Here is a 17,125-nt window from a genome sequence, read left to right as displayed (position 1 = left end):
TTCATGGAATGAAAAAGGTCTGGAATGTTGGAGTGCAGAAGTATAAAAGAACAATGACAGCTCTCAGAATCTGGTGCATGCGTGAATGAACTTCCCGTGGTAGCATACCAGCAGTATGGTGATGCAATAAAATCCCTTGCGGCTATAAAAATCAGGTTGATTTTGTGGTCCTTGGTTGCCACATTTAGGCAATCAATGGCATGCTGTAGCCATGAGAAGACAGGCAGTGAAAAATATAATAATGCCCAATCAATCTAGCTACGGTCATCACAGGAAAAGCTTATGGCCTGACAAAACAAGGTATGTGACCTGTTGAATAAATTCATGGTTAGCCAGCCAATCTGGAGTTATACTGAAGGGGCCAGAGCAAAATAATTTGAGGGCAGCGTTGGCTCTGGCAGTTTCTTTAACCCTGGGAAACCCATGTTAAAAATATTAATGACAACTTGCTAACCCACCTCTGACCTGATTCCATTGGGCAGGTTACTTGTTGACAGCTAAACATTCCTCTGCTAAACCTAGAAGTGGGCACATTGGCACTGGGTTGCCATCTCGTTTAATTTTTTGTTTATAATTTTTACTTTCTCGCAGACCCCAACCTATTTATTCTTGAAGGTTAATATTCTTCTGATCTCCCTAGTACTTCATGTGCTACCGCCACTTCATCTTACTAATAATAACGGTAACCCCCAGGATGTTGATTGTGCGGGATTCAGCAATGTAATGCCATTGAATGTAATAATAATAATATTTATTATTGTCGCAAGTAGGCTTACATTAACACTGCACTAAAGTTACTGTGATAATCACCTAGTCGCCACACTCCGGCATCTGTTATGGTACACAGGGAGAATTCAGAATGTCCAATTCACCCAACAGCACATCTTTCGGGCTTGTGGGAGGAAACCGGAGCACCCGGAGGAAACCCACGCAGACATGGGAAGAACTTGCAGACTCCGCAGACAGTGACCCAGGCGGGAATCGAACCCGGGACCCTAGCACTGCGAAGCAACAGTGCTAGCCACTGTGTTACCATGCCGCCCAAGGGGCGATGGTTCGATTCTCTCTATAGGAGATAGTCATTGCCTGCCACTTTTGTGCCGCAAATGTTACTTGTCACTTGTCAACCAAAAGCCTAGATATTGTCCAGATATTGCAGCATTTGGTCATGGACTGCTTCATTATCTGAGGAATCGCGAATGGTTGTGCAGTCATCTGCTAACATCCCCACTTCTGACCTTATGCTAGAAGGGAGGTTGTTAATGAAGCAACTAAAGATGGTTGGGCCTAGGAGACTATCCTATGGAACTCCTGCAGTGAAGTCTTGGAGCTGAGATGATTGACCTTCAACCATCTTCCTTTGTGCCAGGTGCAACTCCAATCATTGGAGAATATTCCCCTTGATTCTCATTGATTCCAATTTTACTGCGGCTCCTTGATGGTGTACTCGGTCAAATGCTGCCTTGATGCCACTGTCACCTGACTTCTGGTATTCAGCTCTTTTACCCATATTAGAACCAACGCTCTAATGAGGTCAGGAGCTGAGTGACCCTGGCAGAACCCAAACTGAGCTTTTGCGAGCAGCTTTATGCTGAGTCAGTGAGCACTGTTGATAATTCCTTACATCACTTTGCAGACAATGGAGAGCAGACTGATAGGGTCGTAATTAGCTGGGTTGGATTTGTCCTATTTCTTGTATACAGGACACACCTGGGCAATGTTCCACATTACCGGGTAGACACCAGCGTTGGAACAGCTTGCCTAGTGGTGTGGCAAGTTGTGGAACACAACACTCTTGCCAGAATATTGACAGGGCCTATATGCTTTGCAGAATCCAGTGCCTTCAGCAGTTTCAGGTGTTTCAATGGTGGAGGAGCAGCAGCAGTAGGAGTCTGCCGACTTCTCAAAAGAAGATGAGCATTCTAAGGATGCCCCATCACCTCGAATTATAGAATTTACAGTGCAGAAGGAGGCCATTCGGCCAATCAAGTCTGCGCCAGCCCCTGAAGAGCACCCTACATAAGCCCACACCTCCACCCTAACCCCGTAACCCAGCAACCCCACCTAACCTTTGGACACTATGGGGCAACTTAGCATGACCAATCCACCTAACCTGCACATATTTGGATTGTTGGAGGAAACCGGAGCACCCGGAGGAAAGCCATGCAGCCACGGGGAAAACGTGTGGACTCCGCACAGACAGTGACCCAGCCGGAAATCGAACCAGAGTCGCTGCTGCTGTGAAACAACAGTTCTAACCACTGTGCTACTGTGCCGCCCTACAGTTCTGGATGTGATTAACTGAAAAATCTATACTCATCCTTTGCCTGTGCAGATACACCTCTATGGAGTTTGCAGTGGATATAGCTAGGTTGTCAGATGGTGATGTGCACATAAACTGAGTTGGAGGTGTGGGAAGCAGTTACAGCATTGAAGATGTCCTGTCGGACAGCACAGGACACGGTGCAGCATGGTAGCATAGTGGTTAGAACAGTTGATTCACAGCCCCAGGGTCCCAGGTTCGATGCCAGCTTGGGTCACTGTTTGTGTAGAGTCTGCACGTTCTCCCCGTGCGTGCGTGGGTTTCCTCCGAGTGCTCCGGTTTCCTCCCACTGTCCAAAGATGTGCAGGTTAGGTGGATTGGCCATTCTAAATTGCCCTTAGTGTCCAAAAAGGTTAGATGGGGTTACTGGGTTACGGGGATAAAGGGGATAGGGTGGCAGTGTGGGGCTTAAGTGAGGTGTTCTTTCCAAGGGCCGGTGCAAACTCGATGGGTTGAATGGCCTCCTTCTGCACTGTAAATTCTATGATACTGCTGATTTGGGCATAGATGCTAAGCCTTGGGGGTCATCATGAAAACGGTTCTTCTGGAACAGCAGAAGGAAACGTGTGGGCTTCTTCCAGTATTCCTGAGGCAGTGACACTCTTGGAGAGATTGAAGGAGTCCTTCTACAACAGTAGTGCCATGAAACCCCAGGATTTGTGTTAATGCTGTTGGAAAGAGTGATCGCATTAATGAGCAGTCAGATGCAGCAAGCAACAAAATGCATGCTGGCTCAGAACAATGGCCTGCACACTTAGTTTGCCACGTTATACAGGGTACCTGTGTACAAGCCATCACCTTTTGTGTCTCAAGCCTCACGGACATGCAACCAAGCGATCTTCAGTTCTTGGCTGGTATGGAAGTAAGTCCATATGAGCCATAAGGATGAAGATGGAGAAAGGGCATATAGAAATGTGGTCTTTCCTCGAGTTTGCATTCCTTTCAACACTGCTCCCCCCCTCTCCTCCCCCACCCCATCTCCATGATGTGGAGATGCCGGCGTTGGACTGGGGTGAGCACAGTAAGAAGTCTTACAACACTAGGTTAAAGTCCAACAGGTTTGATTCAAACACGAGCTTTCGGAGCGCAGCTCCTTCCTCAGATGAATGGCGAGGTATGTTCCAGAAACATTTATATTGACAAAGTCAGAGATGCTGGACAATGCTTGGAATGCAGGCATTTGCAGGTAATCAAATCATTACAGATCCAGGGAGAGGGATAATCACAGGTTAAAGAGGTGTAAATTGTCTCAAGCCCAAACAGTTGGTGGGATTTTGCAAGTCCAGGCCTGATGGTGGGGAGTGGATGTAATGCGACATGAATCCAAGATCCCTGTTGCGGCCGCACTCATGTGTGCGGAACTTAGCTATAAGTTTTTGCTCGGCAATTCTGCGTTGTCGCGTGTCCTGAAGACCGCCTTGGAGAACGCTTACCCGGAGATCAGAGGCTGAATGCCCTTGACTGCTGAAGTGTTCCCCGACTGGAAGGGAACATTCCTGCCTGGTGATTGTTGCACGATGCCCGTTCATTCGTTGTCGCAGTGTCTGCATGGTCTCGCCAATGTACCACGCTTGGTACATTGCGTGGTACATTGGCGAGACCATGCAGACACTGCGACAACGAATGAACGGGCATCGTGCAACAATCACCAGGCAGGAACGGGCGGCGTCAGCTGGATTCAATGGGAAATCCTAATGACAGCGGCGGGACCAGAAGGTCCCAGCCAATGCCGGGCAGCACAGTCGTTAGCATGACTGCCTCACAGTGCCTGGGTTTGATTCTGATCTTGGGTGACTATCTATGTGGAGTTTGTACATTTCCCCAAATCTGCGTGGAATTCCTCAGGGTGCTCGGGTTTCTTCCCACAGTCCAAAGATGTGCAGGTTAGGTGGATTGGCCATACTAAATTGCTCTGTGTCCAAAGGTTAGGTGGGGTTACAAGGATAGGGGAGGAGGAGAGTGGGTCTCGGTATGGTGCTCTTTCAGAGTGTCAGTGCAGACCCGATGGGTCGAATGGCTTCCTTCTGCACTGTAGGACTTCTATGATTCTCCTTCTGCCAAGAAATATGCCATGGGGAGACCTGAGAATCTCCTCCCTAATCCTTCAGAGCAGTGAAACAAGCAGTGTACCCTGAGCTCTGACTGATGAAGCCACAGGGGTTGACACCCTCGGAAGGAGGCCAAAGCATCATTTTCAACCTTGTGTGAAATTACAGTGAGATATTCCGATGCTGGGTGCCATGGCGGATTGGGAATCCTGCTGCAGGCCGACGTGAAACCATTTGCTAACATGATCAGTTGAAAGTCCACCTGTAATCTCCACCCCTTCCCCGCCCGCTGCACAAAATTCTCTTTGTTCCGAGTGGAAAAACAAACGGTCCAGAACATGTCTGGAGCAATATGATGTGCAAAAGTCGGGACTTACCTGAAGACATCAGAGCTTGGGATGGAGTCCGCCAGTGATCCGAGAGAACCACAGCAGTGGGTAGGATAGCATTTTTCAAGTGTAACTGCTAGCTTTCGTGTTTTTGAAGAGGTCCATCTTACAGCCTTAAAGTGTTCCTGGAGGTCCATCTTCTTTCTTCAACGATGTCAGTGATGTTGGGCACTTTTCAAATAGGCATATGGTTATGACAACAGGACATGCGCCATCAATCCCACCCCATTGCAGATGATGGTGCAATACCTCCAAATGCATAATTAATTATGCGAAGGACAGAAATTATGGCATGGTTTCCTGTTGACCTCCGCAACTAGAAACACTCCCCATCCCTGCCACGGATGGGACTTAGTTCTGGATGAGGGAATTCCATCCATGAGCCATGTTGTCAGCATCTCGTCCTGTTGTCAGTAGTCATACTTTGCTGTGGTGGCTGATGCGTGGAAAGATGGTCGGAGGGGAAGGCTTCGCTAAACCCGAAGAGGTAGACCAAACCCACAGGTCGCTCCGGCAAAGGCCCAAAGCAGGAGAATGATCGCAGGCGGTCATAGCAAAACTCCATAAATTCCATAATAAAGAGCGGGTGCTGAACTGGGTGAGGAGCACACTGTTGTGTAGATGGGACGGACATACAATACGCATCTACCAAGACATCAGAGCTGACTTGGCCAAGCTCTGGGCTGTGTTTAATGGGACCAGCGGCCTTATTCAAAAGCAAGACGTGGTTTGCAATGCTACACCAGATGAGACTCGAGGTAACCTACGGCAACAAAGAACATTATTTTCACAAGGTAGAAGATGCAAATGAGATCATCCAGAAGAACGCGCTGGGAAAACAGCAATAGTGGGCATCACAGAACTATTAATCGTAATTATTCATTTTCTGGTCTAAACACTTGCATGAACCTGGCGGGGGTGGGCGGTAAAAGCAGAGGTACACCAAAGCGAGAATGGGGGGGCATGGTGGGGAACAAAACTGGCTGTGGATAGGGGGAGTTGCTCCCAGAGGGGAGCCATCAAATATGCCAGTGCACGGAAGTAAGGCGTGGGTGGGGGGATGGGGAGGAGGGGGGGGGGGGGGGGGGGGGGCGTGCCGCAGATCTCCAAAGGGAGGGAACGTCTAGCAGAAGGGAGGAGGGGAAGAGGGAGAGGGTTATAGGGAGAGAGAAGAGGGAACTACAAGGGTAGAGGGGTTCGGTGGGGGGGGGGGGGGGGTTCGGGGATTAGGTGGAGAGAGGTTAGATTGCCGATTACGACTTCAGTGGCGGCTACGAAGGAGTAAGCCGCACATTTGGTGGCTCCAGTTCGGGTCGGACTTTTGGACCTTTCCCCCGATTTTCTACTGGACTTGAATTGTAAAACTGGTGACAGAGGTAATTGTGCACTGAATTCCCACATCGGTGCATGGAGAGAATGACTAGAAGTGCTCGTAAAGGCAGAAACAGAAAGACATAGAAGGCTTGGGCTGAAGCTGCAGCAGGAGGCAGCATGGCGGAGGACCGGACCTCTGGTTTGTCGACCCACCGGTCAACGGAGCAGCTGATGCAAGTTATTCAGGAAGGCTTTGCTAAGCAGAAACTGGACTGCTTGGACCCAATAAAAGTGTCAATTGAGCGGCTGGAGCTTAAATTGGATGGCCAAGATTGGGTGATCCAGAAGGTGGAGAAGGCGCTGGCTGAGCAGGAGGAACATCAAACTGTGGTGCAGTTGGAGGTGGTGATGCTGAGAGACCAGCAGAAGAAGCTCCTGGAGAAGGTGGAGGACCTAAAGAACAGGTCCCGCCAGCAGAACTACATTTCCTCAGCCGCTCGCACACCCCTTCGTCAGCCAAAAGTCCCACATCTAACCTCCAGTGCAGACGCTGGTTACTGTCTTTACTAACCTGCAGGTCAACCCAGTGCGGAGCATGGTCTGAGATTGTGATCGCCGAGTACCCCATGTCCACCATCCCTGCCAGTAACGCCCTGCTCAAAATAAAGAAATCAATCCGGGAGTACATTTTATGCACGTGTGAGTAGAAGGAGAACTCCTTCACACTCGGCCGCCCAAATCTCCATGGATCCATCCCCCCCCCCCCCCCCCCCCCTCCTCATATGCTCCATGAACCCTTTTTGTTCCTTTGCCAATGCTGGCACCCTGCCCATTTTCGAGCTTGACCAGTCCAAGCCAGGGTCAATAACTGTGTTAAAATCCCCTCCCATGACCATCCTGTGCAAGTCCAGGTCCGGTATCTTCCCCAGCGCCCTCTTTATAAACTCCGCATCATCCCAATTTGGCGCATACACATTTACTAATACCATTTGCACCCTTTCCAGTTTCCCATTGACCATAATGTACCGACCTCCCACATCCGAGACTATTCTACCCACCTCAAACACGAAGTGGGAGGAGGAGCTAGGGGAGGAGATCAATGAGGGGACGTGGGCGGACGCCCTGGGGAGGGTGAATTCGTCCTCTTTTTGCGCATGGCTCAGCTTAATTCAGCTGAAGGTGCTGCATAGGGCGCACATGACTTGGGCCAGGCTGAGCCGGTTCTTTGGGGGTGAGCACAGGTGTGGGAGGTGTTCGGGAGGCCCGGCGAATCACATGTTCTGGGCGTGCTCGGCGTTAGAGGGGTTCTGGAAGGGCGTGGCGGAGACCTTGTCCAAGGTGGTCGGTTCCAGGGTGGATCCGGGCTGGGGGCTCGCTATCTTTGGGGTAGCATCGGAGCTGGGAGTGCAGGGGGCAAGAGAGGTCGGTATCCTGCCTTTGCGTCTCTAGTAGCCCGGCGTAGGATTCTTTTACAGTGGAGGGACGCAAACCCCCTGAGCCCGGAATCCTGGATTAACAACATGGCCGGGTTCATCATACTTCAAACTGGAGAGGGTCAAGTTTGCCCTGAGGGGGTCGGTACGAGGGTTCTTCCGGTGGTGGCAGCCTTTTGTTGATTTCCTGGCGGAGTGTTAGAGGGTGGTCTATCTCAGCAGCAACCCGGAGGGGGGTGGGGGGTTATGGGTCTGTTTAGGGGGTTTGTTTCTGCGACTGTATGTTTGCTACTTTCTTTTTTGTTATTAATGCATTGCTTTCCGGTGGTGGCAGCCTTTTGTTGATTTCCTGGCGGAGTGTTAGAGGGTGGTCTATCTCAGCAGCAACCCGGAGGGGGGTGGGGGGTTATGGGTCTGTTTAGGGGGTTTGTTTCTGCGACTGTATGCTACTTTCTTTTTTGTTATTAATGCATTGCTTTGTATTGGGGGGGGGGGGGGGGGGGGGGTTCTTTCTGTTTTCTCTATGCCTTGTTTATTTTATTGTTGGGAGAAAATTTGTTGTTGAAAAATTTGAATAAAAATTATTTTTAAAAAAACATTGTCTTTTCCTGCATGAATACTGACGCAAAATATTCATTTAGCACCTTGTGGTGATATGAGTGGGAGCACTGCCATTGGTGCAGAGCATTGGTTTCCCATTGGATCTGGCTGGTCATGTGCCTCTCGTCTGATTGGCTGGGACTAGTCATGCGACTGTTCGCCAATTGGTCGAGAGGCAAGTAGACCCCGCCTCCGAGGTTTCCCGGCGGTCGGCCTTTCTCTGTAGTCGACCACCGGGCTAACAACTAGCTGATTAAAGCCACAGTTTGTATCTTCATCGTGTCTCGCGTCCAATTGATGGTACATCACACCTCTCCTATCTCAGCTCAAGTGAGTCATCATCTCTGTGCCCCTGGCATCACTCCCATCCCCGCTCAGCGCACCGATCCCCACTCCCCTTGAGGCTGATCAAAACTCACCAGCCTGCATCCTCCTTACATCCCACCCTGCACCAAACCCCAACACCTGTATTGTCCTCTCTGGCCAGGTGCCTTACACACACAGGCCACTACCTACAGACCGCCATGCAACTAGCATCCAGGCATCTCACCAGGTCCTATATCTGTCCCCTAGATTAGAGAGTTTCAAAGTGGGGGTCATGACCCACGGATGGGTCACTGGGGGATCTTCGGAGGGTCGCTGAGTCAGCCATTGTGGCGTTCCCGCTTGTGGGAATTCACGTGCAACAGCCGACTTTTAACAACGCCGCTGCGAGCGGCTTTAAAGATGGTGGCCGTGACGAGCTAAAAAAAATGCAGGTGCACTGCGTATGCTCATCAGTGCACATGCGGCCCAGGAGTGTTGGGACCTGAACCCGGGGTCAACGTGCGACAGCAGCATGCCAGCGGCTGACTGCGTGGCAATCACTGATGGTGAACAAGGCTATGACCTCGATCTGTTTTGCATTCCTAAACATTACTCAAATGATCTGGAGAGAATATATATTCCTCATGGTTTAATCATGGATAGAACTGAATTTTTGGCAAAGGATACAATGAAAGCCATGGGAAATCATTACATCATCGCCCTCTGTGTACTGAAGGCTGGGTATAAGTTTTTTGCTGACCTTTGAAGACAATATTAAAGCATTGAATCAAAACGGTGACCAGTCAATCCCAATGAGGATGGACTTCACCTACGTCAAGAGTTACTGTAATAATCAGTCAACAGGGAGCTACTCAGATTACTAACTGAGTACGAAATCTATGTTTTCCTCCTCGAGAAATTGTCCTCTATGGCTGATTAATTTCCTGATGAAACTTGGATGCTAACTATGTCTTACCTTGCAGACAATTCTAAATGAACCGAACCTCAAATTGCAAGGGAAGGATGATGATTGCTTTCAACACTGTGAAGAAATTGCAGCTTTCCAAAAGTCATTGAAAGTTTGGCAATTGCGAGTGCAAAGCCAAAATTACCACATGTTCCCCACACTTCTATGACACATCGAGGAAAACAACATTAGTAAGGAAACTGTCAATGGACTGGCAAGCCAGACTCCAAATGAAGCTGACTGAACCGCCTCAGCTTTGACAGTACATTAAAACACGGTAAAAGTCAATGAAACTGTCAGTATTCTGGAGTAGCATCTCTGAGGAGTATCCAGATCGGAGTAAAACAAGCATTTTGTTGCTTTTGTCATCACAACGACTTATATCAAAGATCAACATGGCACAAAGGACCGGCTGAATCCTGCACCTGATATGTGCATAGCCCCCTCCTCCTGTGAACCCGATTGGAGTGAGATTGTGAGGACTAAGCAGACTCACCTCTCACATTAATTGTAAGAAAAAATGGTGGGTTGTGAATGTTGAGCGGCGTGGGTCACGAAGGTCGGCCGGCATGAGCCGTGAAGGTCGACTGGCGTGGGTCACGAAGGTTGGCTTGTTGGTAAAAATGGGTCCCTGGAAAGAAAGTTTGAAAAACACTGCCCTAGATTAAGACCACTGGGAGTGAGACAAGAGCAGAGAGGGCCAGCCGGATCTAAGGGTACTCATCGCAGTCGAGCAGACGGCGAAGGAGTTAGCCGTGGGAGGTGAAGGGGAGGGCTATCTCCTGGGCAAAGGTCGGCATGGCACAACCAAGTTAGCCCCTAATTCAAAGTGATGCCCCCATAACAAGTGAGTCGTTCCTCAATCCCAGACCAGTCCTTCCCGGGTTCTCACCTTGTGTCTTGTCTTATGTCTTGCAGGATCACCAATGGATGAGGCCAGCCCATCCAGGGTACCTCACCCCCAGCCACAAACCTTGCACACCCCAGACGACCCGTCCGAGGATGTCACTGACGTTTCGGCAGAGTCTATCGCCTCGGTGGTTCACATTAGTGAAGAGGCTCCTGGGTCACTTTCTGGTGCATATGTCACAGATGCAGCAGCACATCAGGTGGAGGGAGGAACTCCCCAGGGAGCGGGCAACCATAGTCCAGACAGGTAGCGTACTTTTGGAACGTATGATCCCATCACTGGTGGAGATGCAGACATAGAACCAGGGTCTACAGGAGGGGATATCAGCAGCATTCCAGCGCCTGCAGGTGCAGTTGGAGGAGTCCAACCACCATCAGATGCAGGAGATCGTGTTGCCAATGAGTGGTAACGAGGCCAACACCGAATGGATGGTGTCCGCAGGAATAGCCTTGGGTGAGAAGGACACAGCCATGGGTCAAAATGTCCATGGCTTGGAGCACACTGTGCGGTCAATGGCTGAGGCTCAGGACAGGGGATCCCAGTCACAGGGACAGGCAGATATGTACTGGCCCACATTGACATTATTGCGGCGCTCCAGAGCTTGGCCCAGTCGCAAAGGGACATGGCTGAGGGTGTATAAGGGCATTGGCCGGGCGCTGTCTGGGCATGGCCAGTCACAGAAGGACATGATGCATTCGCTGAGGGACATAAGAACTAGGAACAGGACTAGGCCATCTGGCAACTCGAGCCTGCTCCACCATTCAATAAGATCATGGCTGACCTTTTTCTAGACTCAGTCCACTTACCCACCCGACCACCATAACTCTTAATTTCTTTACTATTCAAAAATCTATCTCTCATTGCCTTAAAAACATTGAACGAGATAGCCTCAACTGCTTCACTGGGTAGAGTGGCTGGCAGCGGCAGGTGACGGTGAAGCCTCCGGAACTCACTACAGCCTCACCTCTGTCCCATGGAGTAGTCTGTGGGCCATTAAGCAACCCGAGGAAGGAGGAATGATGCCTCCCCCTCACCCCCTGCAGGGGAGTTGCAGGAACATTTCAGTGCTTCTGAATCCCCCCACCTGACACTGGTGCATCTGATGGGTAGCGGGCAGAACAGGGTGGCACTTCGTCACCCTAGCCCAATGGAGATTTGTGTTTCCGGCATTGCGGGGTGGAGAATCCAGGCCAATGATTGAACACAGACCTGTGAAGAGGTCCATAGTCACGGCTCCTGAGTATTCATGACTACAGGACAGTGATTGATTAGGCTTGTCCTATAAGTCCATGACTGAGAACATGGTCAGTGCCAGCAAGATCAGTATAAGGTGAGACAAAGGAACTTCAGGGGCCACAGCCTACAGGAAAACCTGCAGGGATAACCATCATAAGAAGCAGCACCTTGGGTCCGGGACTCAGAGACGACAGAGCCACTCTACCCAGTGAAGCAGTTGAGGCTATCTCGTTCAATGTTTTTAAGGCAATGATAGAAGTCTGGTCACGTCACCTCTTAACGGGTGATATTTAGGTGCAAGCCGTGAGTTTTGATACCTTTTGTGGAACAAAGTTTTGATATTGCAGCATAGTGGTTAGCACTTTTGCTTCACAGTGCCAGAGACCCGAGTTCGATTCCCAGCTTGGGTCACTGTCTGTGTCGAGTCTGTACATTCTCACCGTGGGTTTCCTCCTAGTGTTCCGGTTTCCTCCACAAGTCCTGAAAAACGTGCTTGTTATGTGAATTGAACATTCTGAATTCTCCCTGAGTGTACCCGAACAGATGCCTTAGTGTGGCAACGAGGGGATTTTTACAATATAAGCCTAATTGTGACAATAAAGATTATTATTATTACTTTGTGTCTTTTGTGGTAACTTGGTCCGGTACAATAAAGGAGATTGTTGTACGGTGCATTGAGAGTTTTGAGTGTTTTGCCTATAATGCTAGTTGACCCAAGTTTGTGGTGCAACATCAACAAGGAATACTGCAGTTTCCCCACCACGTTGTCAGGGTGATGCCTGCATCTTCCTTTACACTTCTGGTAGACAACCTTGTATAAAAATAAACCATCCACAATAATGAGAGAGGGTAGTGCTGAAGGCCAAGAATTCCTAACATTTCTCAAACCTGGTAGATGTACCTGCTACCACTTTTCCAGAAGTTTGCTGGATCAGTGACCCACCCTGAAGAGGTGGACATTTTGTAATATTTATGGTAGCATTACTTATAAGCCAAGAGATTCAAGAGAGCCCTTTCTAACTCCTTAAGCAAATCCTATGCCAAACACTGCTTATCATTCTACCGCAACTGGCCACCCCCAGCCCTCTCTTACTATCACTGTGCTCCAAATAATCCCCCACACCATACCCTGATAAAAGTGTAACTTTGATTCTATTGACAACCAGTTAATTCGGACTCCAAAAATCAAGAAACCATCATTTAAATAATTTTGAGGCTGAAGTCACAGACTTATTATCCATAATCAAAGAGTTTTGTATATGAGGTGTATATATTTTCTTATCTAGAGTGGTTGTCCCAATTTTAAATAATCTGGCTGCAAACTTTTGTGAATTTAAATATAAAATTATTTATGATTTCACATTTGTCTTGGAGGTTTAAAGAAGAGAGTGAGATCTCATTCACTCGACTGACATACATCATTGTTCACACAAAGAATAGTTACAAATGAAGAAGAAAAAAACAATACAATTACAACGTAATATTACTTCAGTCTCTTTCATAGCAGGCTTGTTAGATGAAGCTTTGGCTGTAGTGAAGGTGAATTGTTAGGATGCTGGTTATCAGGTGATATTGAATTTGGAACAGATTGGAGAGAGTTCAACTCCCATTTTCAAAGTGTGACTGTTTATTACCTTTGCTGCTGAGTTGACTACAGCTGGCTTGATGGCTTTCTGCGGATCTCGGTCTCAGGAGTGTTTTTGCTGTTATTTAGAAAGCAGGCAACAAACATGGCTGGTTTACCCATTGACCTTTTACAAGCCCCAAATCCTTCTCCAAATAAGGTGTGGAGGTGTGGCTTTTTGCACCTTGAGACTGTGAAACAGCCAAGGTCTTTGTGTTTAAATGAGGGGCCATCATAATATGCTGTTATATGGGCTGTTTAGCACAGGGCTAAATCGCTGGCTTTGAAAGCAGACTAAGGCAGGCCAGCAGCACGGTTCGATTCCCGTAACAGCCTCCCCGAACAGGCGCGGAATGTGGCGACTAGGGGCTTTTCACAGTAACTTCATTTGAAGCCTACTTGTGACAATAAGCGATTTTCATTTTTCATTTTCATTTCATATAATGAAAGGCTGATGGGATCCATTTCACATTCACCTCAAAACCTACTAAGCTTCATTGTCACTTTTGTCTTTTGGAAACATGAGATGAGCAAACCCCATGATCTGTAAGTTTTGGCCCATCCTTAAACAATGAATGTGTGAACCTCAATTGACTGTGAGGTTGCTTCACTCAGGTCCATATTTAATGAGGTATTGACCACTGACTCAACTGCCTACAGTTCAAATACTAAAAGTCACATTGTATGCTGCAACTGTTTTAACAGCTTTTGTGTTCACTCTTTAAAATATTGCTTTAAAATTTGTAATATTGCCATGCCTGTACCGGGCATGACATTTCTATCTTAGAACCATGAATAACCAGCCTTGAATATCATCTTGATGTATACTGTCAAGTTAAAAAGCGGTAACGTACAGTGAATAAATACATTTTCGACAAATAAATGATCCTAAAAGCACCAGCAAAATTCTGAATACCACTTAATACAAATGCCATGTATCACACAATATTATTGACCTAATGTATGCATTACACTATATTCATATAGCTATTATTATACAACAGTTCATCCTTTGACCCAGAATAAGCAAATCTCACAAGAGATTTCCTGGTAAAACTTTAAAAATGGCATGTGGTTTGTGACCAATTAGCAAAGTTATTGAACTTGGAACTGCAAATGACCAGTTTTCTGTTTCAACACTGGTCACTGAACAGAGTTTCAAAAAGTTTCCACCTTAGCTGTGTGAAGCGTCTTAAGAAATGGACACAGCGTCAGCCTGGACTCCGATATGCCAGGGCCAGTCTAAGTGCAAAGTTTTCTGATCAGCCTTAATGATTGGTTGAGTCTTGACTTTTCATTACAAGGCTTGGTGAGAAAGATGAGAGCCTTGGATATGTGTTTTCCTTGTTCCAGTCTCAGCTGAAACATAGGGTTGGGTTGGTCTTGCTGGCCATTACTGTTGACCCAAGAAACCTCAGTGGGGTTAGCACCAGAGTCTCACAAGGGACTCTGACGCTAATATAATTGTCAGGTTTACTTTCTGTGGAGCTCCAAGAATCTATCCTCCCCTGACACAAAAAGGTAATCTGAATGCACATGAAAAGAAAAAGTAAAAGCATTCATGGTCCTAAGCACAAAGACTGGCTTCTGAACATACTCTTGAGCATGCAAAGAATAAATAAATTATTGCTATGCATATATGTTGATATCTTCACATTATTTCATGTCATCTTTTGAAATGGACCTCACCATAATATGGTTGCCTCACCTTCATTTAGGTTGATTAATTCTTGATCAACTTCTTCATCACCTGTTTTCTGGTTTTTGGATTTTTGAATGACGTGAGCACGGTCTTGAATGTGATGGCCAATCGACATCTTTTCAATTCCACTTTCAGAGTCTCTTACTGTCCTCCTTACCTCTTTCATCTGTAAATTCATAAATTACTAATTAGTCCTCGATCCACAAAATAGGCTACCTACAAAACAAGTTAACATTTAACAATGAGCTGGAAAGAAACATCTTTGAACTGAAAACTCAGTAAGCCTTATGATTAATATGAAAGTCACTAATATTTCCAATCATATTGGCCAGGAACAAACATTGGGACCCCGGCAGTCAAATTATGCAACACTAAAATTATGCTAAAATGTGTAGTTACATCTGCAGGATTTGTTTGTTTTTTAAAAAATAATTTTTATTGAGATTTTACAAAAAATATCAAAAACAGAAAATATCAACACGAAAACAGTATTAACAACAAAAAGAAAAACACAATAACCCCCAAAACCAACCCCCCCCCCCACCCCCCGTAACTACAAAAAGAAATAGATAAGCACCCGGCATAATCAATAAACACATATACACATTTCTCCCCTCCCCCCGAAACAAACCCCACCCCCTCCCTCCCTCCCTCCACCCCTCCCTCCCTCCCCCCCTCTCTTCCTCGCTCCACCCCTCCCTCCCTCCCTCCATCCACTCCTCCCTCCCTCCCTCCACCCCCCCCCCCCCCCCCCCCCCCCCCCCCAGGTTGCTGCTGCTGGCGGCCTATTTTCCTACCGTTCTGCCAGGAAGTCAAGGAAAGGCTGCCACCGCCTAAAGAACCCCTGTACTGATCCCCTCAGGGCAAATTTCACCCTCTCAAATTTGATGAACCCCGCCATATCATTGATCCAGGCCTCCACGCTTGGGGGCCTCGCATCCTTCCATTGAAGCAAAATCCTCCGCCGGGCTACTAGGGACGCAAAGGCCAGAACACCGGCCACTTTCGCTTCCTGCATTCCCGGCTCCACTGCAACTCCAAAAATTGCGAGTCCCCAGCCTGGCTTGACCCTGGATCCTACCACCCTCGACACCGTCCTTGCTACCCCCTTCCAAAATTCCCCTAGCGCTGGGCAAGCCCAGAACATATGGGCATGGTTCGCTGGGCTCCCCGAGCACCTAGCACACCTGTCTTTGCCCCCGAAAAATCTACTCATCCTCGTCCCAGTCATGTGAGCCTTATGTAGCACCTTGAACTGTATGAGGCTAAGCCTCGCACAGGAAGAGGAGGAATTCACTCTTTCCAGGGCATCCGCCCACGTCCCCTCCTCAACCTCCTCACCCAGCTCCTCTTCCCATTTACCCCTCAGTTCCTCCACCGAGGCCTCATCCACCTCCTGCATGACGTGGTACACATCTGAAATCCTCCCCCCTCCAACCCACACCCCCGAGAGCACCCTGTCCGTACCCCACGTGGGAGCAGCAGAGAGAACCCCTCCACCTGCCGCCTGGCAAACGCCCTAACCTGCATGTACCTAAACATGTTCCCCGGGGGGAGCCCAAACTTCCCCTCTAACTCACCCAGGCTCGCAAACCTCCCATCCACAAACAGGTCCCTCAACCTCCTAATACCTACCCTGTGCCAGCCAAGAAACCCGCCATCGATGCTCCCTGGTACAAACCGGTGGTTCCCCCGTATCGGGGACTCCATCGACCCCCCCACCTCTCCCCTATGCCATCTCCATTGCCACCAAAGTTTGAGGGTAGCCGCCACCACCGGGCTCGTGGTATACCTCGTTGGAGGGAGCAGCAACGGCGCCGTTACCAGCACCTCCAGGCTCATGTCCACGCAGGACGCCATCTCAATCTTCTTCCATGCTGCCCCTGCCCCGTCCATTACCCACTTGTGCACCATCGCTGCCTTGGCAGCCCAATAGTACCCACAGAGGCTGCCAGAGGTTGCCATGGTTAGAACAATGAATAACCAGCCTTAAATATCATCTTGATGTATACTGTCAAGTTAAAAAGCGGTAACGTATAGTGAATAAATACATTTTCGACAAATAAATAAGGGCATTCCTTTATTCCAGAGGTTGCCAGCCCCCCCCCCCCCCCCCCCCCAATCCCTGCCCCGCTCCAAAAACACCCTTCTCACCCTCGGAGTCCCATGCGCCCATACAAATCCCGTAATACTCCTGTTGACCCTACTAAATAAGGCCTTCGGGATAAGGATGGGGAGGCACTGGAACAGGAACAATAACCTCGGGACCACCG

The 17,125-nt window shown here is 48.4% G+C and overlaps 1 protein-coding gene across 1 annotated transcript in view; it reads right to left on the bottom strand.

Annotated features, from left to right (window-relative positions):
• The window catches only part of mlf1 (myeloid leukemia factor 1), a 97,428-nt gene that overhangs the window by 10,847 nt on the left and 69,456 nt on the right, over positions 1 to 17,125 (bottom strand). Inside the window, exon 5 of the mRNA XM_038816554.1 lies at positions 14,859 to 15,018. Coding sequence (XP_038672482.1) covers positions 14,859 to 15,018 — 160 coding nt within the window. The remainder of the gene's footprint in view (positions 1 to 14,858; positions 15,019 to 17,125) is intronic.

This window comes from Scyliorhinus canicula, chromosome 13 (genome assembly GCF_902713615.1).
Source record: "Scyliorhinus canicula chromosome 13, sScyCan1.1, whole genome shotgun sequence".
NCBI classification, from domain to species: domain Eukaryota; kingdom Metazoa; phylum Chordata; class Chondrichthyes; order Carcharhiniformes; family Scyliorhinidae; genus Scyliorhinus; species Scyliorhinus canicula.
Note: the sequence above shows the minus strand (reverse complement) of the source record. Positions and strands in the feature narration are given on the sequence as shown.